This window comes from Daucus carota, chromosome 1, assembly GCF_001625215.2.
Source record: "Daucus carota subsp. sativus chromosome 1, DH1 v3.0, whole genome shotgun sequence".
Classification (NCBI taxonomy): Eukaryota; Viridiplantae; Streptophyta; class Magnoliopsida; order Apiales; family Apiaceae; genus Daucus; species Daucus carota.
The window spans coordinates 45,910,276-45,933,413 of NC_030381.2; the positions used below are offsets into that span (position 1 = coordinate 45,910,276).

A 23,138-nucleotide genomic window follows, 5' to 3' on the forward strand; every position below is an offset into this window, starting at 1 on the left:
CACTTTAATCACTTAAAAATGATGGGTGATTCCCATGAACCATAAGGAGCTGTAAGCTTTTCTTGCTGTAAACCTGCATTTTTTGTTTCAGCAGCAGTACTGCTCTATCTTGAAAGTAAAACTATATGTTGAAGTTTGAAGTTATCATAATCTGATGATGTCCCTTTATTGATTCAGCTCCCAGATCCCAAAAGTAGACCATACAACAAATACACACAGCTACAGTTTATATAAATGGGTTGACAAATAATGCTTTGTTACTAGTACTATTTAAAGCCCAATACAACTATCGGATTTTCTAGTGTGTGCCCAGGTGGATGATTTTTATTGGCTAAAACTCATTAATAATCATGGCCTCCTGCATATGCACAAAAATCATGATCAGTAAAAACTCTCCACCTCAACAAAAAGTAGTTGTTAGTGTGTGCCCATAGGCACACACTAGAAAGACCCTACAACTATACACAATTTATAAGTACTGTTTTGAGGTGCAAACCAGTATTACAGTAACAATTACCAGCACCCAATTGCATCATGAAATCTGGACAGGGAGCCAATTGAGAGTTAATTTATTGCCACTAATTGAAAAGTATAATCATACAACTACTACTTAGCTTCATGGATGTTAGATATGAGATTACTTTTTATGTTCCATTGCTTGGAAACTTCGTAGCTTTGTTTTGGGTGGGGGGGTATCAGCCAACTCTGCTATTCCATAGCTTATGCAAGCGGCGTCCCTAAATTTGAAATTAGACATTTCATTTCTTATGCAAGAGAAACATTGGGGTCCTCTTCATCAGAATCAAACTCAACCTGCAGTACATGAAACAAAATTAAAATATGCTTTGATGCATTTGGATTTAAAATCATTACTTGAAAGCTAGTGAGCCGATTACAGGAGCATGATACAATACAATTGTCTGAAGTAAGAAACTTACACTTTCATCCTTATACCACCCTCCAAAGCCATCACGCTTCCAACCAGCTGCTGTGAACTTCAGCTCTTTCTCCTTGCGTTCCTTATAATCCAGTTGCTGCTGCGGAAGTCGCTTATCAGCTACTACTTGACCAATAGCATTATCATATATGGAAGATGATCCTTTCATAACAGGATTTCCTATATCTTTGACAGTGTCGATTCTGGGGATTGCAAATTGCTGAGCAGAATTAGTACGAAGTGCTTCAGAAACAGCCTTCATAGTACGTTGAGTTAGCGGCTTGCTCGTTAGCCCATACTGTTGTCTAGGTACATCAGTGGTGTCAGCAGAAGCCGTATTTCCAGACAAGGCTATTCTCTTGTTTAATTGAGCTTGTCTGTACAACTCCTTTTCCTTGAGCCTTGATTCAGCAGCACAATGGCGTGATCCTTTCATATGAATCTGCAAAGTGGACATTAAGTAAAAAGTACATATGATCCGATAAATGTCATATAAGGTTCAGGGAGAGTTTTCTGAAAACAGTCCTAATTTCAAAAACAGTTTACCGAAAATATATAACCAAGACAGTTTCTAAGAGCATATAAACAATGTTGTTTTCAAACATATACAATAATGTTGTTTCCAGAATGTAGGATGTTTCAATCATTAAAGGCGTTATTGTCTTCGCGAGTGAGTACTTGCTTACTTTTAGTTGGATGATAAAAACTCTGTTCTTTTGGACATTTGACATGTTTTATCAATAGAAATATTTTCCTCTAATAAAAAAACATATGATAATGTTGTTTCCTGAAAGCTAGAAGTTCTAAAAACCAGAAACCCCTAAATAAGCATAAATACTGAATCTATTTCCCAGAAATTTAAACCATTATAATCTGTAGTCAAACGAAACAGCCACCTAATTGTTCTACGCAGCCACTAAAAAAGCAAAAGCAGGCAGATAGAACATAAAAACAAAAGAGGAAATTAAGAAACAATAAGTAGAAAAAATTGGGGAAGTAAAGAAAGACATACGGAAAGCATGAGAGGAGTATCGACAACTGGGTTGTGTGGGTGATAACGCCAATCTCCGATCCCGGTCCTTCCTCCGCCGTGACTGGTGGTTCCGTGGTGTAGCTGCTGGATGGGAGCCTACAAAACAACGCCGGCGGGGGGGTTTTTACCCCAAAGCGCCTCCGGCGTGAGAGTAAGCGTGGGTTTCGGAAGGATAAAGATTAGAGAAAGTGCTATCTATGTGTGGTGGGGGAAGATGTATGTGTGGTGGTTGCTGGTGGCTGAGAGAGTGTTTGAATATATGCTGAGTGTAAGTGTGTGTGAGAATAAGTGTAAAGGGAGTGTAGTTAGAGTAAGTCTTAAGCCCTTGGTCCTTGGTCTATTTATAGGCCAAGGATTAGGGTTTAAGGGCGCGTACCTGGATCCTGGTCCTACACGTGTAGAGGTTTGATCCCCTACACGTGTCCAGGTGTCAGCGTAGGAGTAGTATTTTGGAATGTTCCTTGGCTTGTCTCTATCGCCAGTAGTTGACCGTTATGTTTGTCTTTATCGTGTCAGTCTGTGCTTTGTGCAGCAAGTGTCGGCTGGTACATATAGGGATCCCGGTCGAGGAGTATGATTTGGTTGTATCCGGGTCCAGGACCTCACCCGGTGATGTGCCCTGGTAGGGTTGAGGGGTTATCCGTCGTGCCAAGTAGCACACCAGGGGCCGGGGTTACCATGTTTCCGGGTGAACACGGGGGTCTAGGTATCCGGGTTCTGCCATCTCGGATCCTACCCTATCATTTGCCCCCCACTCCCTTATACAGATTTTCTGTGTGAGGGAGTAGAGCTTATCCTGGATCCGGGTCCTTTGCGCTGTTGCCCCCCTGACTGGGTAGATCCGGGTTTAGAAGGGAGTACATGTGTTGTTTCACCGTTTGATTGGATCCGGGCCGGGTGATTCTGGTCGACCTACTTGTTCCGTTTGCCTAATCAAAGCAAAACAAGTGGACCCGGAAGGGGAGATGTACCCGGGTTGGCTGCTTGTAATAGTTTTGACTTGGCAAGTTTTTGCAAGTGAAAAGAGAGGATTGGATCCGGATAGGACTTGTGGACCCGGACAAGGTTAGGGATTTTGTTGTAGCCTTCTCCCCCCTGCCCTGATGGACCCGGGTAAGAGTAAGGGTTCGTGGAGGGATCCGGGTTGCTTTCTGTGTCCGAGTCATGGATCAGTGAAACGTTTGAGATGTGCGGAATACGAAGTGTTTCGTGTCTTGGAAGTTGAACCGCTGCACATCTTTTAAGGCGGCGAATTATTACAGCTGTAATAATTATGGATTGTCCAATAGGGTGGGGACACGTGGCCCGTGATGTGATCGCATGTGTATATATATCAGACTCCCCCCATTCCAGTTTCTTCTTATTTTCTCATTTGCTTCCGTTATTTCTCTGAGAAAAAGAAAACGCCACCGTCGTGCGCTGCTTTTCGTCGGATTTCGGGTGTTTTTTGCTTGCTTCATCTCCTCCGTCTCGCCGCTAATTCTAGTAAGCTTTTCTTCTTTTTCCTTCGTCATGCTCTTTTTTATCGTATTATACTGCTGTTATTTGTATGGGATTTGTTTCGAAATGCTTGCTTTCGGTTGCTGTCGTGTTCTTCTTTTCAATGCTTATAGCTGTGTAGATAGGTTTGTGAGGATCTTTTTGGTGCGTGTTTTGTGGTCTAAAGGGTTTGGGATTCTGGGTTTTTGATTTTTGGTTATGTTTTTGCTTGACTGTTCTTGGATGCGTATGTATAGATATGTGTGTAACTGTGAGGGTTTGAGTTTTGATCTTGATTTTTGGTTTGAAATGGTTATAAAACTGTTTGTGCCTGTTGGGTTTTTCGGAGGTTTGAACTGAACCCGGGTACGACAAGTATGCCCGGGTTGGGTAGCTTTAGGATATGGCTGTTTTAGGTGTTTTGTAGATGGTGTATATAATAGCGAAGCGTAGGTTTCCCGACCCGGGTATATATGTCAAGTCCGGGTATGGGTTTTGGGTTGCTTTGTTTTCGTACTCGGAGGAATTTTGTTGTGCTGTAGTGTGTATGCGGGACCCGGGTAGCTTTCTTGTATGTAGTACTCTTCTCCCCATGAAAACCCGGGGAAAGGAGAGGACCCGGGTAGAGTCGGGTGAGTTGCTGTAGTTGGTATCCGGGTGGTGTTGCTTCTACTTGGTCGTTTCTCTTTTCTTGATGCTTTTCCACATAGAATTAGGATGGGATCCGGACCCAAGTAAAATCTGTAACCATGTGTGAATTCTAAAACTGATCCGGGTTGCTTTTTCATTTAGGTTTATGGTCCGGATCCCTAGGCCGCCAAGGAGAGAAATCGTTGCTTACTCAGCTGTACCCGGGGAATTCTCTAGTGACACCGAGTGCGACGAGGTTCAAACCCTTGCTTTCCGCGCCCGGGTTAAGATGGCAGAGAGGGAAGTCTCCTCTTCGGGAGTAGTATCCGAGTTCCAGAAGGTAACAAAGACAATCGGGAAGCAGGTAATTATGTCCCCGGAGGGGATGTGGTGCGACTCCAAATCTTACTTTGTCACCAAGGCTCCCCTAGTTGAGGAGAAGGGGTTTTACACCAACATGGCCGGCTTCTATAGGCGTAAGCACCCGAACGGGATGTTGGGTCCCTATAGTAAAGAGGAGTTTGATGAAAAGTTCCGGGAGTTGACTGGAATCCGGGCTCCGTTCCCGTTGAAGAGCCATATCAGGGAAATGTCTCCGGATGCGGCTGATCGAATGATCCGGGCCGCTTTCCAATTACCTCCGGAGGTCGAGTGGAGGTGGCCAGAGCCCGGGGAGATGATATATCACCGGCCCGCTGATGGTTTCGTCCCGGTGTGGATGGAACATCTTCGATCCGGGTGGAACCCCCGATGGCATGTTTTCTTCAAGCATCTGTGTAAGTATGAGTGGAAGGTGTCCCCGATGCAGTTGACGCCGAACGCGGTCAAATGGATGACCTGGTTCCTATGGGCGTGCAACAAGATGAATTATTACCCCACTTTGAGGCTATTTCGGATGTTGTTCCAGTTTAAGAAGTCCGGGGTGAAGCCCCTATACGAGTTACGCTTTCGTTCGAAAGAGTGTGGTCTGGGATCCGGATTCGTGAGCCCGGTTATGCACCAGAGTTCGCTGAAGGGATGGAACGGAGAAGTCCTTATGCTGAAGGGTCTGGACTTGGCCTTCATGCCTTACATGGAGACGGATGACAAGAGGGTGAAGACGGATTCTGGAGCGCCCGGAGCAGCTGGAGAGTTCCGGACTCAGTTGGTTGAGTTCTGTACTTGTCTCGGGTTTCAGTTGACCCGGGATACGTTTATGCAGCACAACCAATTGCACGAGGGCGGCTGTGAGTTGCATTTTTTTTTCCTTAGCTTTTTGTTGTTACTTTTGTAGTATCTCGCCCGGGTCCTCTTGTTTGTTAACTGCATATTAATGCCTTGTCCGGGTCCTTTTATTTGCAATCTGTATGTTGCCATCTTGTCCGGGTCTTCTTGTTTGGAGCATGTTCCTTAGAATGATTTATTGTAGTATTTCTTTGTATTGACCCGAGTTCTCTTGATTCTTTGACAGGTCTTCCCTACTTTGACCCGGATCTTTGGAGGGCCATGTCTGCGAACGATTCTTTTGCTGCTGCTCTGCGAAATTTGGGAGGAGTTCATACCCTTCCAAAGCCACAGCCGAAGGACAAGTCGGCGAAGAAGAAGAAGAGCTCTAAGAGAGGGGAATCCGGGTCTTCCCGCCAGGAGACAGATGGGACCGGGCATTCAAGTGCTACCCCGGATCCGGAGGTTCCGGTTGAAGATCCGGAGTTGGAGATTGCTGCTGTGGAAGTGGAGAGCCCGGTCCACGAGCCAAAGAAGAAGAGGAAGAAGATTGATTCTTCTCATAGGGAGATCATCGACATGACGGTGGAGGAGCCGGGTACAGAGGCTATGGATGTAGTGGACCCGGGGGTCGAACTCGGGGGTGGTTCCCGACCGGCACCCAAGTTTGGGAAGTACCCGGTCAAGAAGGTCATAGGCTTGATGTCCGAGCTCCCCTCCGACCAGGATTGGGAAATGATGGAGGACGAGGGTCTTGCTGCAAATTTTAGAGAGGTTGGGAATCTCTGGGGGCAGGTATTCTTTTTTACCCGGGCTTTGTTCTGCTTCGTTTATATTTGTTGTTTTGTCTTTGCTGATCCTATTGCAATCTCTGTTTGTCAGCTTGGTGGTCGCTTGGCCGGGTTCAACACCCATGCCTTGGCTGCTTTGAAGAAGGAAAGGGACTTTTCCGTGCAGAGCCTCGCTCGGGTTACGAAACTGGAGAAGGATCTTGACATAGAGAGGTCAGCCCGGGAAGCTTTGGAGGCTGGGATGTCCTCGAAGATTAAGGAGGCCGAACTCCGGAAGGAGACTGAACTGGGACAAAAGATTAAGGATGCTGAAGCCCGGGCTGATGGTGCTGAGAAGAAGATTGCCGGGTTGGAGGGGGAGCTTAGCCATCTGAAGGAGCAACTTGAGGCTCGGAAGGATGCTGCGGTGGTCATAGCCGAGTTCAAGGAGTCCCCGGAGTATGATGCGGCTCTTAACAAGGCTGCTGCTGCCGAGGTTCTCCGGTGTTGGAATGTGGCCGAGAGGCATATCAAGACTGATCCGGCGGCCACCCTCCAAAGTTTCATCGAGTTATATCTTGCCGCCAAGGATAAGATTAAAGCTGGAGGTGATGAGCCGGAGCCGTATGATGGTCCCTCCCCGAGCTTTCTTCCTTCCGCCAATCCGGGTGATGATGCTAATCCGGATTCCTCCTCTGCCGATTCCGAGCCTGCTGACGAGACCCGGGATAACGAGACTCCTGCCGACTGATCTCCTTCTCTTCTCAGTTTGTTCATATTTGATTTAAGAACAATATTTTTGTAAGACTTAAGGATGTTTGCCCGGGGTCTGTTTAGACCCGGGTTCGTTGACGTTTGGATGCTGATTTGATCGAATATTTTGTTGTCGTATTTGTTTGTGAATGATTTCTTTTGCTTTGTATGTTTTTTATCCGGATTGATTGCTTTAGAATAATTGTGCACTTAGAAAATTTTTCCAAGTGAGAATAGAGGGACCCGGGTTGGCTACTTTTTGCGCTTAGAAATTTTTCCAAGTAAATAAAAGTGGGTGGACCCGGGCAATATTTACCCGGGTTGGTTGCTTAAATATGTTTGCTTTTAGAAATTTTTCCAAGTAAATGAAAATGGATGGACCCGGGCAATATTTACCCGGGTTGATTGCTTAAATATGTTTGCACTTAAAAATTTTCCCAAGTAAATAAAAGTGGATGGACCCGGGCAATATTTACCCGGGTTGATTGTTTGAATATGTTTGCACTTAGAAATTTTTCCAAGTAAATAAAAGTGGATGGACCCGGGCAATATTTACCCGGGTTGGTTGCTTAAATATGTTTGCTCTTAGAAATTTTTCCAAGTAAATAAAAGTGGATGGACCCGGGCAATATTTACCCGGGTTGGTTGCTTACATAGTTTTGTACTTAGAAACTTTTTTCTAAGTAAATGAAATAGGTGGACCCGGGTAACATCTACCCGGGTTGGCTGCTTACATATGTTTGCACTTAGAAATTTTTTCTAAGCCAAAAATAAAGATGGATGGACCTGGGCGATGTTTTACCCGGGTTGATTGCTTTATACATGTTTGTACTTAAAAATTTTTCTAAGTAAATAAAATGGATGGACCCGGGCAATGCTTACCCGGGTGGATTGCTTTGTATATGTTTGTAGTTAGGAATTTTTTCGAAGCAAATAAAATGGATGGGCCCGGGCAATGCTTACCCGGGTTAATTGTTTTGTACATGTTTGTACTTAGAAAATTTTTCCCAAGCAAATGAGATGGATGGACCCGGGCAAACCTTACCCGGGTTGTTTGCTTTATATGTTTTTGGTTGCCTTAGAAATTTTCTAAGTAAAATAACAGGTGAAATTCATTAGTAGCAAAAGACTTCATTGACTTCATTGATATTCAGAAGATTATACAGCTTCGATAATGATCAAAAGTACATGATTGCTTTTTAGGGATATATTGCTGTCTTCTAGGATCCTTCCTTCTCGTCAATTTTACTGATAGAACTTCCTCAACCTAAGACCATGCCAGGTGTTGGATACTTCTGACCCGTCCATATGCTCCAATTTGTAGGTGCCCGGCCTTAGGACTTCTTTGACTTTGTAAGGGCCTTCCCACTTAGGCATTAGCTTGCCGGTGTTGGTTGGATCAGAGGCTTCGGTGTCTCGTAGGACCAGGTCTCCTGTTTGAAAATTCCTAACCCGGGATTTTTTGCTGAAGTGATCCCGGGTCTTCTCTTTGTATTTTTCCATCCTTGCGATTGCTTGATCTCGGACCTCGTCTACCAAGTCCAGGTTGACCCGGAGTCCTTCTTCATTCGCGATTTCGTCGAAGTTGATCACTCTGTGGGAAGGTGACCCGACTTCGATTGGGAGCATTGCCTCCGTTCCATAGGCCAATTTGAAGGGAGTTTCTCCGGTGCTTGTCCGAGGACTAGTTCGGTATGACCAGAGGACATGAGGTAGTTCTTCTGGCCACTTGCTCTTGCTTTCTTCAAGTCTTTTTTCAATTCCTCTCAGGAGGATCCGGTTGGTGACCTCTACCTGGCCATTTCCTTGAGGATAGGCGACTGAAGACTTCTTGTGTTTGATGCCTCTTTCAGCCAGGTAGCTTTCGAAGTCTGACCCTATGAACTGGGGTCCATTATCTGAGACCAGGACTCTTGGTAGCCCGAATCTCATCAGGATGTTGTCCATGAACCGGATGACATCTTGTTGATTGATCGTCCGCATTGCCTTGGCTTCAACCCACTTGGTCATATAATCAATGGAGACAAGCAAGTATCTGAGGTCTCCTTTAGCCCGGGGGAAGGGCCCCATGATGTCTATCCCCCATACAGCAAAGGGGATCGGAGATAAAACTGAAGAAGGTAGGACAGGGCTTACCCGGGGCACGTTGCTGAACAGCTGACAGTTCTTGCATCTTTTCACAAATTCCATTGCATCCTGGTGGATAGTTGGCCAGTAGTAGCCTTGCCGGATGATTTTATATGCCAAGCCTTTTGCCGACATGTGATCTCCGCAGATCCCTTCGTGAACTTCTCTTAGACAATATTCGGCCTCCTCCGGACCTATGCATTTCAGGATTGGGGATGAGTAGGTCCGGCGGAAGAGTGTTCCTCCTTCGACAAAAAATTTGGCCGCCTTAGCCTTCAGCCGTTGTGCTTTCCCCTTGTCTTCGGGTAACTCTCCCTTCTCTATGTAGTTGATCAGGGGAGTCATCCAGGTAGGGTCGTTGTTGATTTCAAAGATTTCTTCCTGCTCTATTGTTGGCTTGTGCAATTCTTCGAAATAGACTGAACTGTCCAGGTCCGCCGAATTTTGGACCAACCTGGAGAGGTTGTCTGCTTCAGCATTTTCTTCTCTGTTGACTTGTAAGACTTTGCACCCGGGGATCAGGGTAAGGTAGCTTTTCACCAAGGCTTGATACTTGGTTAAGATCGGGTCTTTGGCAAGGTATTCTCCATTGGTCTGCCTGACCACGATCTGGGAATCACTGTAGATGGTGAGATTTTGGATAGACAGGGTCCGGACTAATTTCAACCCTGCTAGGAGAGCTTCGTATTCCGCCTGGTTGTTGGTTGCTGCGAAACCGAAGGAGATTGCTGTTTTGATTGTGAACCCATCCGGGCTTTTCAGGATTAGCCCGGCTCCTGACCTTTCGGTTGTTGAGGAGCCGTCAACATGGAGTATCCAAGACCCCGGGTTTGACTCTACCGGGGCTTCTGGTTCAGTTTCCATGGGAGTTGATTGGTTTTCTGGGAAGTTGCATTCCACCACGAAGTCTGCCAGGACCTGGGCTTTGACCGCTGTCCGGGGTAGGAAGGTTAGGCTGAACTGGCTAAGTTCAATTGCCCAGTTGACTAGTCTCCCGGAGATGTCTGGCTTGTGAATGATTTTCCTTAGGGGCTGGTCTGTGACAATCCTGATCTCTCTTCCTTGAAAGTAGTGTCTGAGTTTCCTGGATGCGGTGATCAGTGCAAACGCAAATTTTTCTAAGTTGGGGTATCTGGTCTCCGCATCTTTGAGGACCTGGCTGACATAGTAGACGGGCTTTTGCTGCCCGGCTTCTTCCCTGATCAAGGCTGCCCCGACGGCAAAGGGACCGGCAGACAGATATAGGTAGAGAGGTTCTCCAGGTAAGGCTTTTGTCAGGATTGGGGGTTTGGACAGGTATGCTTTGATTTCATCAAGGGCTCTTTGGCAATCCGGGCTCCATTCTACCAATTTCTGATTTTTTGCCCCTTTTAACAACTCAAAGAATGGTAGACATCTTTCGGCGAGTTTGGAGACAAACCTTCGGAGTGCCGCTAAGGACCCTGCTAGCTTTTGGACCTCCCTCTGGGTCCGGGGTGGTTGCATCTCTTGCACAGCTTTGATCTTCTCCGGGTTGGCCTCGATACCCCGGTTGCTTACCATAAAACCCAAAAACTTTCCAGCTTCAACTCCAAAGGTGCACTTGTCCGGGTTTAGCTTTAGCTTAGTTCTTCTCATGTTCTCAAAACATTCTCTAAGATCTGAAATGTGACCCGGGACCGAAGTGGATTTGGAGATTATATCGTCGACGTAGCATTCTAAGTTCCTTCCAAGTTGATCTTTGAAAATTTCATTCATGGCTTTCTGGTATGTGGACCCGGCATTCCTTAATCCGAACGGCATTAGTTTGTAGGCATATACTGCCCGATGGGTTATGAAGGCTGTTTTGGCTATGTCTGCTGGGTTCATCTTAACCTGGTTGTACCCGGAGAAGGCGTCCATAAAGCTTAACATCAGGTGTCCTGATGTGGCATCAATGAGCTGATCAATGCTTGGTAGAGGATAAGGGTCCTTGGGGCACGCCGCATTCAGATCCGTGTAGTCGACACACATCCTCCACTTGCCGTTTGCTTTCTTAACCATGACTACGTTGGCGAGCCATTCCGGGTATTTGATTTCACAGATGATATCTGCCTTCATCAATTTGCCAACTTCTTCATCTATTGCCTTTTGTCTTTCTGGTGCAAAATTTCTTCGTTTTTGTTTGACTGGTTTCTTCTTGGGGTCCACGTCCAGGCTGTGCATTGCTAGTGACTCATCCAACCCGGGCATGTCGTCCGGGCTCCAGGCAAAAACATCTGCGTAGCTCCGAAGTAGTTGGATGAGTTCTTCTTTAAAAACGGTATCCACACCTTTTCCAATTTTGATTTTCCTTGTCGGGTTGTCTTTTTCGATCAGGACCAACTCAGTCTCGACCGCAGCTTCGACCTTGGTTAGTTCTTGTGCCGAGATCATTTGCTGGATCCGGGCGTCAGTGTTCTTTTCCACAAAATTTCGAGCTGAGCTCATGGTTGCTTTCTGGTTGCTTTGTCCAGGACCAGGATTGGTTGCTCCCGGGTTTTGACTGCCCGGGTCTAGGTCGATGACCTGGACTTCACCCTTAGAGTTTGTTCTTGGGTAGGGTCGATGTTTCTTGTTACTTCTTTGTTTTTGGAAGACGGTGGCCTTTCTCTTGTTGTCCATGTGGGTTTCCGCCATAACCAAGGCTTGGCTGTAACATACCCCGGCTGTTTCCGGATCTCCTTTGACTTCGCCTACCCCGAATGGAGTTGGGAATTTGAATTTCAGGTGCGTGACAGAAGTGATTGCTTCGATTTTGTTTAGACCCGGACGGCCAATGATCACATTGTAAGAGGAAGGAGTGTCTGTAACATAGAATTTGATCATATGGACGACCTGGGTTGGGGCTGTTCCAAAACGAACCGGGAGGTAAAGGGTTCCGAGGACCGGGACAATGCTGTTCCCGAATCCGTACAAGGGGTCCTCCCTGTAGTCGTTCATCCGGATGTTCCCCAGTTGCATCCGGTCCATGGTGTGTTTAAACAAGATGTTTGCTGAAGAGCCGTTGTCGACTAGGATCCGTCTGACCTCATTTTCGGCCATGTCAAGGGTCACTACCAGGGCTTGATTGTGACCCCGGGTGACGCCTTCAAAGTCCTTGTTGCTGAAGGAGATCACTTGTTCGGGGAAGGCTTGGATGGACATCACTTCTTGACAGGGGCCCGGGCTAGGGGGAGGTGAACAGGATCCTCCTAGCACTACGTTGACAATGTTTTTCTGTTTCCCGGATCCCCCTGTTTTGTCGGCTGTATTCCGGGCTATATATTGTCCCATGTTTCCTTTGCTGATCTGTTCTTCAATGAAGTACTTAAGGGATATGCAATTTTCAGTTTTGTGACCATGGGTACCATGGTAATCACAGTGCCTGTTGGTAGGTCTGCTTTCAGGAGGAGTCTGCATGGGTTTTGGTGGGTAGTAGAAGGGTTTGTCCCGGACCTCTTTGAGTATGTCCTCCCGGGACCTGTTTAGAGGAGTCCATTCGGGCTCTGGTTTTGGTTCCCTGGTTGCTTTGTTTGGACCGGGGTCACTTCTGGACCCGGATCCCTGTTGGCTGGTCCTCTTGGAACCCGATTGCTGGATGAAGTTTGTCTGTCTGTCCGGTTTGAATTTCTTGTCCTGGTGATATTCTTTCCGGGGTCTATCCTCGACCTGCTTCCCTTTTGAGCTTCCTTGTCGGGTCATTCTCATGGCTTGGAGTACATCGGTTTCCTTGATGAATTTGGCGGCCATGGCATAGGCAGCTGCCAGGCTCTGGGGTTCCTTGTTGATCAGTTCGACCACATATCTCTCATTTTGTTCCGGGTCCAGGTTCCTTCGGAATATGCTTAGGGCCTCACGCTCATCCAAGTTGGAAATTTTGTTGATTGCTTCCTGGAAACGTTTCATGTAGTCTGAGAGTGCCTCATTGTCATATTGGCGAACCGTTTCCAGGTGACACATATGGAGTTCATGTGTCTTGTTTGCTCGAAACCTTCTGAGGAAGGCTTCCCTGAAGTCTTTCCATGACCCGATGCTCCGGGAGGGGATCCGGCTGAACCATCTCTGGGCCCCCCCCTTGAATGTGGATGCGAAGAAGCGGCATTTGGTCAGATCATTGTAGTAGTAGATCTGGGCTATCTGTTCAAAGTAGTGCAGGTGTTCCTCCGGGTCTCCCAGTCCATTGAAAGATTCAAAGTTGTAATGTTTCATACCCTTTTGTCGGGGTATAGATTCCAAGGAGTGACTGAAGGGAGTCAGGGTTCCCCCAATTTCAAGCCCGGCATCGTTTCCGATTTTCCGGTTGAGTTCATTGATCATGTCTCTGAGGTTGGTTTGCCCCGGTCTCTCATCCTTGTCATCAGAGATGAGTTCGGGTGTTGTTTCCTTCCGGTAGCGCTTGGACCGGGATCCTTTTGTCAACTTTTCCTCTTCGAGTTGAATCCGGAGGGCGATTTTTTGCTCAAGTTTTTCTTCTTCCTCTTTCCGGATTTGTTCTTTCCTTTCAGCCAAGATCTTCAGCCGGGTTTCCTCACTTTCCTTTTGTTTCTTTTTCTTTGCTTTGTCTCCGATCCGGTCAAAGACGGAACCCCGGGATTGACGGCTGTTCCCGGAGTCCTCAGACTCACCGATGTCCTCAAGTCTGCGGTTGCTTTCCCGGCGATCATGGTACTGCCGGATGGCCTCGGCCAACTCTACATTGGTGAGCTGGGACAGGTGGAGGGTGGTGATCGGGACGTCAGTGTACTTGTACTGGTTCGCTTCGATCGTGACCCGGGCGTCATTGGGGTTGATGGTTTGGTTTTCCTCCGGGTTTACATGGGTGAAGAGAGGTCCCGAGGCATGATCCTGGTTCGGGTTATCCTGATCTGTCTGAGGGTTATCCGGGTTCTGGGGAAGACCCAGGTGGGAGCGTGTCCTTTTTGTCATGGTCTCAGGAACTTACACAGGGTGTATGGTTGCTGTTTTGGTGGTAGTGCCCACAAGTAGTATAGATAATGACAGGATGACAAAAATAGTGTGCACAAGTAGTCAACTTACTATTTTCAGAGATACCACAAATAGTTAAGTGACAAAATGTGTGCAGGTGTGAGACAAAAAGATTTTATGTGCTACAGACAAGATTAGGGTTTTGCTCAGACAGGGTTTGCTAACATGCTCTACTACAGACAAATTTAGGGTTTTGTTCGGGTGAGGTTTTCTATCATGCACATATCAAGAAAAGCCATGGCTGAGGGTTCTGAGAAGCTGGGTGTTTGGTGAGAGCTTACTGGTGTTATTTGGACCCCCGTTTCGGGGGTTTGTTGTAGGAGATGAGTCTAGTGGCACCGTGACCACAGGACAGAGGACACCTTCCCCTCCTTCTTGCGCCAAATGATAACGCCAATCTCCGATCCCGGTCCTTCCTCCGCCGTGACTGGTGGTTCCGTGGTGTAGCTGCTGGATGGGAGCCTACAAAACAACGCCGGCGGGGGGGTTTTGCCCCAAAGCGCCTCCGGCGTGAGAGTAAGCGTGGGTTTCGGAAGGATAAAGATTAGAGAAAGTGCTATCTATGTGTGGTGGGGGAAGATGTATGTGTGGTGGTTGCTGGTGGCTGAGAGAGTGTTTGAATATATGCTGAGTGTAAGTGTGTGTGAGAATAAGTGTAAAGGGAGTGTAGTTAGAGTAAGTCTTAAGCCCTTGGTCCTTGGTCTATTTATAGGCCAAGGATTAGGGTTTAAGGGCGCGTACCTGGATCCTGGTCCTACACGTGTAGAGGTTTGATCCCCTACACGTGTCCAGGTGTCAGCGTAGGAGTAGTATTTTGGAATGTTCCTTGGCTTGTCTCTATCGCCAGTAGTTGACCGTTATGTTTGTCTTTATCGTGTCAGTCTGTGCTTTGTGCAGCAAGTGTCGGCTGGTACATATAGGGATCCCGGTCGAGGAGTATGATTTGGTTGTATCCGGGTCCAGGACCTCACCCGGTGATGTGCCCTGGTAGGGTTGAGGGGTTATCCGTCGTGCCAAGTAGCACACCAGGGGCCGGGGTTACCATGTTTCCGGGTGAACACGGGGGTCTAGGTATCCGGGTTCTGCCATCTCGGATCCTACCCTATCAGTGGGCAAACAAGACATGCGTATTTTCCATTAGGCAGCTTCTTGTAAGATGATGAAGAAGAAGAAGAGCCGTTTGTATTATTGTTATTATTAGTGCTGCTGCTGTTTTTATGAATTTGATCAACGAGGAGATCGTCGACTCTTCGTTTCCGGTAATTGGCCTCTCTTCCCCAGCTATCGCCTCCGTATACACTCATTTCTCTTTCCTTGCACTTCTCCGATTCACCACGAGGAGTTTGACCGGCCTTTTTAACCTTCCAAGCTTACTTACAGCAAGTCCAATAGGTGTGCTAAATCAAATCTTAAATCCAAAAATAGGGAATATGGGATAAAATTGCACTCCAACACTATGCTAGTGATGTGCTAAATCACTAGCACAAGCCTCCCCTTCCCTATTTTTAGAATATGCTAGCCACTTCTAAACTATTTTTATCATTAAAATATTCATTTCCCTCTCTCCTCCACATCATTTCCTTCTCTTTTTTTCCCTCTCTCCTCCACTATTTGATAGGAGCTCATGTGCTAAATCTTGTGCTAAATCACTAAGACATATTATTTTATAATATTTTTAGGGAACCTCTTAGCATAGTGTTGGACTTGCTCTTACAAGTTAGTCTTTCAATTCACTTCCGTGTTTATAAATCAGAATCGTCGGAGAAATATTTAGCGGAAAAAAAAAATCGTCAGAGAATGTAAAAATCTAAGTTTTTCAAGTGCCTTGTTTTTTAAAAAAATTTTAACTTTATAAAAATATAAATTTATTTTAAAAATAATATATATTATTATTGGTATATTAATAATTTCAATATCTGACCAATTAGTAAAATATATAAAATGAAATTTACATTTAAACTATACTAAATTGCTTCTCACTTATGGCTTGTTTGTTTAACGGCTTCTGCTTCTTTTGACCCGTTTGGGTAAAGAAGTCAGCTTCTGCTTCTTTTCCAAACACTTTATTAACTTATTTACTTCTCACTTCTGCTCCACTTTTCTTGTTTAAGCAAGAAGTCACTGCTTTTAAGTTTGCCCAAACGGCCCCATAATTTTTTAACATTTCTTTCAATATAAGTCAAGCGTCTCATATTAGATGGATGACTTTCAATTTTCAGTGAGAGTCTAGGTTAAAATTAAAACAGGTTGTTATAATATTATATTATGTCCTTTAATATATTCTAGAATTTGTTTATTATTTTAATTTTAATTAAAATAGATTCAAAAGTTAATATTTAATTTAAATTTCAACTTATTTTAGAAGGGTTTCTATAGCTATTTTTATTTTCTCAAATAACTAATTTATAAACCAAAATTCAAACAAATTGATTAACAGATATTTAAATTAATATATTTTTTATAGAATTTTTCGCAATAAATATTTGTACATACGTCTTTTGGTGCATAAAGTTTATATTAAAAAAATTCAAATATAATTTCATATAGACATGTTTAAATATATTTTAATATTAAAATATATTGAAGTGTTATTAAAAGAGTTGATTGATTTATATTCGAGTTTTTATTATAACTCGTTGGCTTATAACTTTATAATTGAATGAACATTTATAATCCTGCTCAACATTATTCTCCTATTCTCGGCTTTAAGTTTGCGGCAAGTCAATTAAACTTATGAACCAACAACAAATCAATATTTATGGTTATGGGCACAAAACTAGAATGTTATTAACCCCACAATTCATTCATATTTTTGGGTGCAGAACATAATCAGTACTTGATCTTAAAAAAATTATAATTTTGACATTATTATGAGCAGAAAAATATCTCAAATTTTTTAAAAAAAATTATACAATTAATTTGTACTTGTATTACTTGAGAAACATACTTGGGTCATAACTTGTAGTTTATCCGGTGGATATTGAGAGTATGAGTTTTCAATTTTGATTCATCCTAATTTTTATAATTGATATTAAATTTGTTAAAAATATAAAATCTAATTATTGAAAAGGTGAAAAGATATCCACCGCTGAGAAATTGCTGTCGTCAAATGTTTGTTGTTATACATAAATATAATTATAACATTGTGCACTGGTATAATGGAAATTATAACATTGTGCAAGTTTAATGGAATTTAGAAGCAGCCTTTTTGAATTTAGACGCACCCATTTTCGGTTAAAGATCAATACCAAGTTTTGTAATGCTAGCTGACTTCTTCTAGCAGGTCTTTTTCCAAAATAATAAAGCGAAAGAAGACTTTCAATATTTCATGGTAAGTCAAGAGATATTCCGACAAGTGAAAAATAATTAGTCCTTGCATACATATAAGAAAAAACTAGAACAAATAGAGCAGGCCGGACCTATTAAGTTTAACAACTCATTAATAAATTAAACATGATCTGTCAAATTTATTTTACAGAAAGGGAAACTTTTTTAATTGTTTTCATATATAAATATATATACACATATATCAATATATATACACACACATATGGAATCCTTATACATTTTTTGTTTTGTGTTCATGATTTCTATAATTTATAAATTTTAATTACAAAACATGCATAGTCTTGGAGATATATGATTAAAAATGATGTCCATACAATTTTACTCTTGCATATATGTACGAATGACTGAAATGAAGTTTATATATTGAGAGTTGTCGAGTTGAGACACAAACTTGTTTGCCTATACTAAAGACAAGTTTATCTATAATATCGTGCTTTTCATTAATAAAATAATTTTCTAAAATTCATATTCTCGTTTGCACCGCGTTTAGATCTTGTTTCATTTCTAATTTCAGCAAAGCAATGATGTTTAAGAAAGACACAGGCGTGGACTTCACTTTTACTGCATTAATCTCAATTGTTAACACCGACCCACTTTGTAAAAATGAGGAAACGCTTGAATATTTGACCAACTTGCACAATGGGTTTTCATCCTCTAGATGTGTTCTAGTGTTGCTGCAGTATATAAACTCGTATCAAGTCTCCTGCCAACACAACACAGCCCATCTAACCACTTAAATTGGTTTGCAAGTAGTTACATTTTATATTAACCTACTCACTATGGCTTCCAAATGTGCAGAACTAGTTATGCTATTTCTTGTAGCAGCAACATTTTTTGTAGCCAGCAATGCCAGCAACAGAAAGTTGACGAATGGAACAGTAAAATGGGATTCTGGCTTCAACTTCACCGCAGGCTGGCCGTGGAACCGCCCTCCCTTCAATTTCACATCCGGTTGGCGTCAGAACATACCTCAGTGTTCTGGCAAAATCATAGTTGGCGGAGACCAGAAATGGCAATTCGGGTTTAATTACACAGACTGGGCGATCAAGACCGGCCCATTTTACCTCAACGACACTCTAGGTACATATTCACACATTTAAACTCTTTTCTTATTTCCGCTAGATTTCAAGAGAACTGGTAACTTAACACATGCATGTTCCTCTGATGTTCCGCCAGTGTTTCAGTATGATCCACCAAGCAATCACACATTTCCTCACAGTGTGTACCTGCTACCAGATTATCAGAGTTTCATCAACTGTGACCTGACAAGTGCGACGGAGCTGGCTACAGTGACACAAGGTGGAGCAAATGGATATGAGTTGGTGTTGAAGAATTGGAAGCCTTACTACCTTGCATGCGGGGAGCGTAATGGCTTTCATTGCAGTGTTGGCCTCATGAAATTCTCTGTCATGCCACTTATTCGTTATGGTTACTAAACATTATATGAGAAAAGAGAATCTACCTGGCACTCTGCCAGGTATATACAGTATATGTAGATGATCATAGCGGCCAAGAAAGATATTTACAGTATATGTAGATGATCATAATTCATAGCAGCCAAGAAAGATATGATATTACTAATTTTTAGTATCTCGTTTGAATATAAGCAAAGAGTTGCAAGGCTTTGAGATGTTTCCGCCTTTCCGGCATCTACATCCTCTGGTTTATCTCAAAATAATTTACTTGCTATATAATTTTACTTAAATTCAAATTCTTTTGCTTAGGTTAGCTTAGTCTTTTATATAAACGGTTTTTCTATGGTGTGCTCATGGGCACATGCTAAGCACCAAATTTCATTTATTTAACTCATTTTGATCGGCTACAACTTATTAATAATAAGGGACCCCGTGCATATACAAAAGTTCCACCAATCAAAACAAGCTAAAATATCAAATTTAGCGCTTAGCATGTGCCCATGGGCACACACTAGCCAAACCGTTAAATAAATTATATGAAAAAGGGTGTTCAAGGAAATCTGGTCAGGCAAAATTTACGTGTCGAGATTTTTGTGCATCTCTGGCCCTTATACAAGTTTCCTAGAGAGCTAAAATACCTCACACTCAAATATACCATCCCTTATGTACTTGTGTAGTAAAATTATACTCAAACTAACCTACACGCCAGGGCATCTTAGCAGCTCTACAAGGAGTCCTCATCATGTAAGCAGTTCTACAAGTAGTCCTCATCGATCTCCTTGCAAGTTTTGATAATCATCAGAATCAGAATCAAAATCAGACCCACTATTGAAATTAATCTCTCGTGTTTCTCCCATTTCACTTGTGGACTGCTCACCTGCTCTTAGAATATCTTTTAAATCATCCAGAATAAAGGGCTCCACCAGTTTCCAAAACCACGTTGAATTGCTACCAAGAAGACCAATCCAAAACGCTTTCCCCTTCTTTTTTACTCTGCAATCAAGTGATTTCATCTTCAGTGCTTGAACGACCTTAGCAACACCTTCTTGACTTCCCTTCAGCCTCAACAAAATATCCCCTGATGACGTTCTGTAGCCTCCATACATGTACCAGTATGCAAGAGCTCGAGGCGATAACCACCGGTTGATTAACTTCGGTATTGCAGGTCTCCCACTTGGCCAGAATTGGTCTGCGTAGAAACTAAAATAAGAGTGGGATATAGTAGTAAACTGACATGGTATATAGTCGTCAGCTCCATCTTCCGCCTTACAAAAGGAAGCTAACCACTCATGATATTCATAATGTAAATATCTCTTCAGCACATTATGCGTAGCAGAATCCTCTCTGAAATTAAATTGTATAGCATGATTCTTTCTGCTCTCATCAGATACTATCTGCAAACCACCAAGTAACAAACCGACCAATATCTCTCGTTGATTGCTGCTAAGCTTCAGGATTGTGGGTTTTGTCACAACCTTCCTGCTCAAGCTCAAAACAAAGTCAAGTTTTTCCATCAATGGGGGTTCAACATTGTACTTCTTCTTGCACATAAGATTATATATCTTCTCAGCCTTTATATTATCTCCAGAAGAGAGATAACCTCTTAAAATCAAGTTGCATGATCTTGTATTGATACCAACTGCTTCATTGCGATACATTTGGTTGAATATCTCTTCCGCCTTCTCGAGATTTCCAATTTGCACTAAAGATTTTAAATAAATGTTGAACATGCTTCGATTAGGGTCACAATTCTCGAGGCACTGACTGAAAGTTGCTTCCAATTTATCGTGCAGGCCTAAACTATAATACAGATTTAATAAATCAATATATGAAGGCATTAGGGGCTTCATTCCACTATTTATAAACTCTGTCATGACAGATTCTGCAAGTTCCATCTCTTGGGCATTACACAGCACCTCTATAACTTTATGAAATGCGCTAACGGTAGGAGAACCAAAGAGTTCTTGCATTGACCTGAATATTTCCAAGGATTTCATAGGTTCTCCTACTCTTGCATAGACTTCCATTCTATAAACAAAAGCTAGTGAAGGGGGTCGATTACCAAAACTAAGGAGTTTGGTCCAAGTACTTTCTGCTTCCACCACATCTCCTTCCTTGGAGCATGCTCTCAATATAGAAACTAGCACATCTTTGCTTTCTCCAAAACCTGCCCCATTCATCTCCAATCTAAGTGATGCAATTCTTTCTTTGTCTACTACATCCTGATGGCTCAGTAGCCAAATTAAACCACGATATATATCCTCGTGTATCTCAAGCCCGGATGTTGACAAATTGTGATACACAAACTCTGCCTGTTTAAGGTTATGTTTTGCAGAGTCTCCTGGATTGCTAACAAGAGCTCTGAATAGAGAATTGTGCAAACTAAGTCGGGGCTTGTATCCTCCCAGCTGGATCATGCGATTGTAGGTGGTGCATGCTTGCTCCAGGCAACCTTGAGAAGATGAGCTAAGATAAGCAACTGTCAGAATGTGAAATGTAGATTCAGCAGGCACCAGTCCTTGTTGAATTATGTCATCAAATATATCCTGACATTTCAAGTGCTTCCGCTCTTTGCCCATGTAATCCGCTAGCTTAGTGGCAAGAGCAAAATCAAATTGGAACCAGTGCTGTTGCCTCATCCATTTATATACCTGTCATGTATGTGCAGGAAATCATGTTAGTATGGTGGTGACACTACATTTAAGAAACAAAAAGAATGATCCGAGAAAAAGGACTCAAAACTAGTTGTAATTAGGGAAATTGATCACATATGTAAGATTAAAATGAAGAAAAAGTAATCTTCTACCAGAGTACTTCAATATGCACTGAAGTTGTAGGAGTGTGATTAGTATATAATTAAAATCATCAAACAAATCAATTATTTCACGAGGCAACCACACCTAGCAACCTTCTATATTCCCAAGAATTGATCTGCTGCGTGTTGTAACTCAATCAAATTTTGTAATCATCATTCCATAAAAATCCAACAACCAAATTTCATGTAACAAGAGTACGGGATACCTACAAGTCTAAAATAATATCACTGCTTTTAGAGTTCTAAAAAATTAATTCCTTTATAACAGCTAATACTAAATAGAAGAGACATGAAGATTACCCTAAAGGCAGTCTCATTCTCCCGTATTCGCAAACAATGAACAGCAAGATAAGTAGCATCTTCTTGCCTAACCCACTTACGTTGCGCATTAAGCACCCGAACAAGCACCCCTTGCTTATGCGCGGGGAGCTCTTTACACAACCAAGCCAACTTTGATCTCCTCCACTGTTCAGGAAGTTCCTCCAATTCCTTAACTTCAACAGACAAAGACCCCGAACTCGAACCCGGCTTGCTCATCTCAGTCAAACCAAATCCCGAATCAAAATTGAACATATCTTTGTCACCAGGGTCGGGAAAATCCCATACTTCTTCAACTGGAGCATTGCAGTCAATGTGTTCGACAGAAGTCCTAGCTGAATAAAGTGAGGAAAAAGTACGTAATCTGCGTGGTTTGGTTAGGGATCTTGAGAAGATGTTTGGTGGGGTTGATTGAAGGAGAGTGATGGAGGAGAGGGCGAGACGGCGGCGACGATGGTGGTGTGCGGTGGTGATGGGTCGGAAAACAGAGAGGGCAGGACACATGGGGAAAGTAGTAGAATGATAGGTGCAGATTGGGTTGGTATGTGTATTGTTACAACTTACAAGATGTGAACAGAAAACGGGGAGCATGCTATCTATGTAAAAGTGGCGGGGAAGGAGATAACGGCTATGTCATATGTTTGTCATGGTTCCAACTCGCTACTTGCCGGATAATAATTAATCAATGTTTACATGTGACCAAAAATTTATGGGGGAAAAAATAAATTCAAAACTAGTTAAACTAAAATTTACATTTACAGTTAGATAATAATTGAGACCGATTTTAAAAAATATTATGATTATGTTAAGCTATCCACTACCACTACTCCAGCTCAGCATAATCCAGCTCAGCATAACAGCCTGGAAGCATCTGGATATCCACCACCACCTTCTCATTCTGTTACTGTAAATAGAAATGCTAGCTGTAATTATTGTTAGTTAGTTAGACTACTTAGTTCTATATATAGTCAGTTACAGATTGGTAGCTTAGCTTAGCAAGTAAGTTTTACATTCTCTACAGCTTGTAATCAAAACACTCTAGTATAATGAAGCTTTTAGTTTGTTCTTCAATGGCGTTCTTCTACTCTGATAACATGGTATCAGAGCCACTCGATCTCACTGTATAGCTCGTCACGTAAGATCATTCTTCCTTTCTAGTCCTTCATCTAGATCTTGCTTTACATCTTGTTTCTCATCGCTCGATCGCAATTTTCTCTCGATTCTCTCGCTCTATTTGCCCTAATTTTCTCGATTTCGATACTTCTCTATTGATTCACTATGGAATTAACTCAAGATCCTAATAGCGTCTATTATCTTCATCCATCTGATAATACTGGCATGAAAC

General features: G+C 43.0%; 3 protein-coding genes across 4 annotated transcripts; 1 reads left to right on the plus strand and 2 right to left on the minus strand.

Moving 5' to 3' along the window:
- Positions 1–239: 239 nt before the first annotated feature.
- On the minus strand, positions 240–15,270 carry LOC108197194 (uncharacterized). Its single transcript, XM_017364742.2, has 4 exons — positions 15,006–15,270; positions 1,950–1,984; positions 939–1,379; positions 240–813 (listed from the first exon to the last, which is right to left on the minus strand). The coding sequence occupies exons 1-4, from the start codon at positions 15,199–15,201 to the stop codon at positions 766–768; spliced, it is 720 nt and encodes a 239-aa protein (XP_017220231.2). The 5' UTR covers positions 15,202–15,270; the 3' UTR covers positions 240–765.
- A 2,622-nt stretch (positions 15,271–17,892) lies between these two features.
- On the minus strand, positions 17,893–22,504 carry LOC108205523 (pentatricopeptide repeat-containing protein At2g15820, chloroplastic). Of its 2 annotated transcripts, XR_001803993.2 has the most exons (3): positions 21,776–22,504; positions 19,359–21,311; positions 17,893–18,649 (listed from the first exon to the last, which is right to left on the minus strand). XR_001803993.2 is itself a non-coding variant. In XM_017375513.2 (2 exons), exons 1-2 carry the CDS (start codon positions 22,382–22,384, stop codon positions 19,428–19,430), a joined length of 2,493 nt encoding a protein of 830 aa, XP_017231002.1. In that variant the 5' UTR covers positions 22,385–22,504; the 3' UTR covers positions 19,026–19,427. The 2 variants fall into 2 exon arrangements, 1 of the variants encoding a protein (XP_017231002.1); XM_017375513.2 differs by lacking the exon at positions 17,893–18,649 and having other exon boundaries at positions 19,026–21,311.
- On the plus strand, positions 18,025–18,681 carry LOC108223390 (uncharacterized). The gene is made up of 2 exons (XM_064086791.1): positions 18,025–18,325; positions 18,368–18,681. The coding sequence occupies exons 1-2, from the start codon at positions 18,025–18,027 to the stop codon at positions 18,679–18,681; spliced, it is 615 nt and encodes a 204-aa protein (XP_063942861.1).
- Positions 22,505–23,138: the final 634 nt, after the last annotated feature.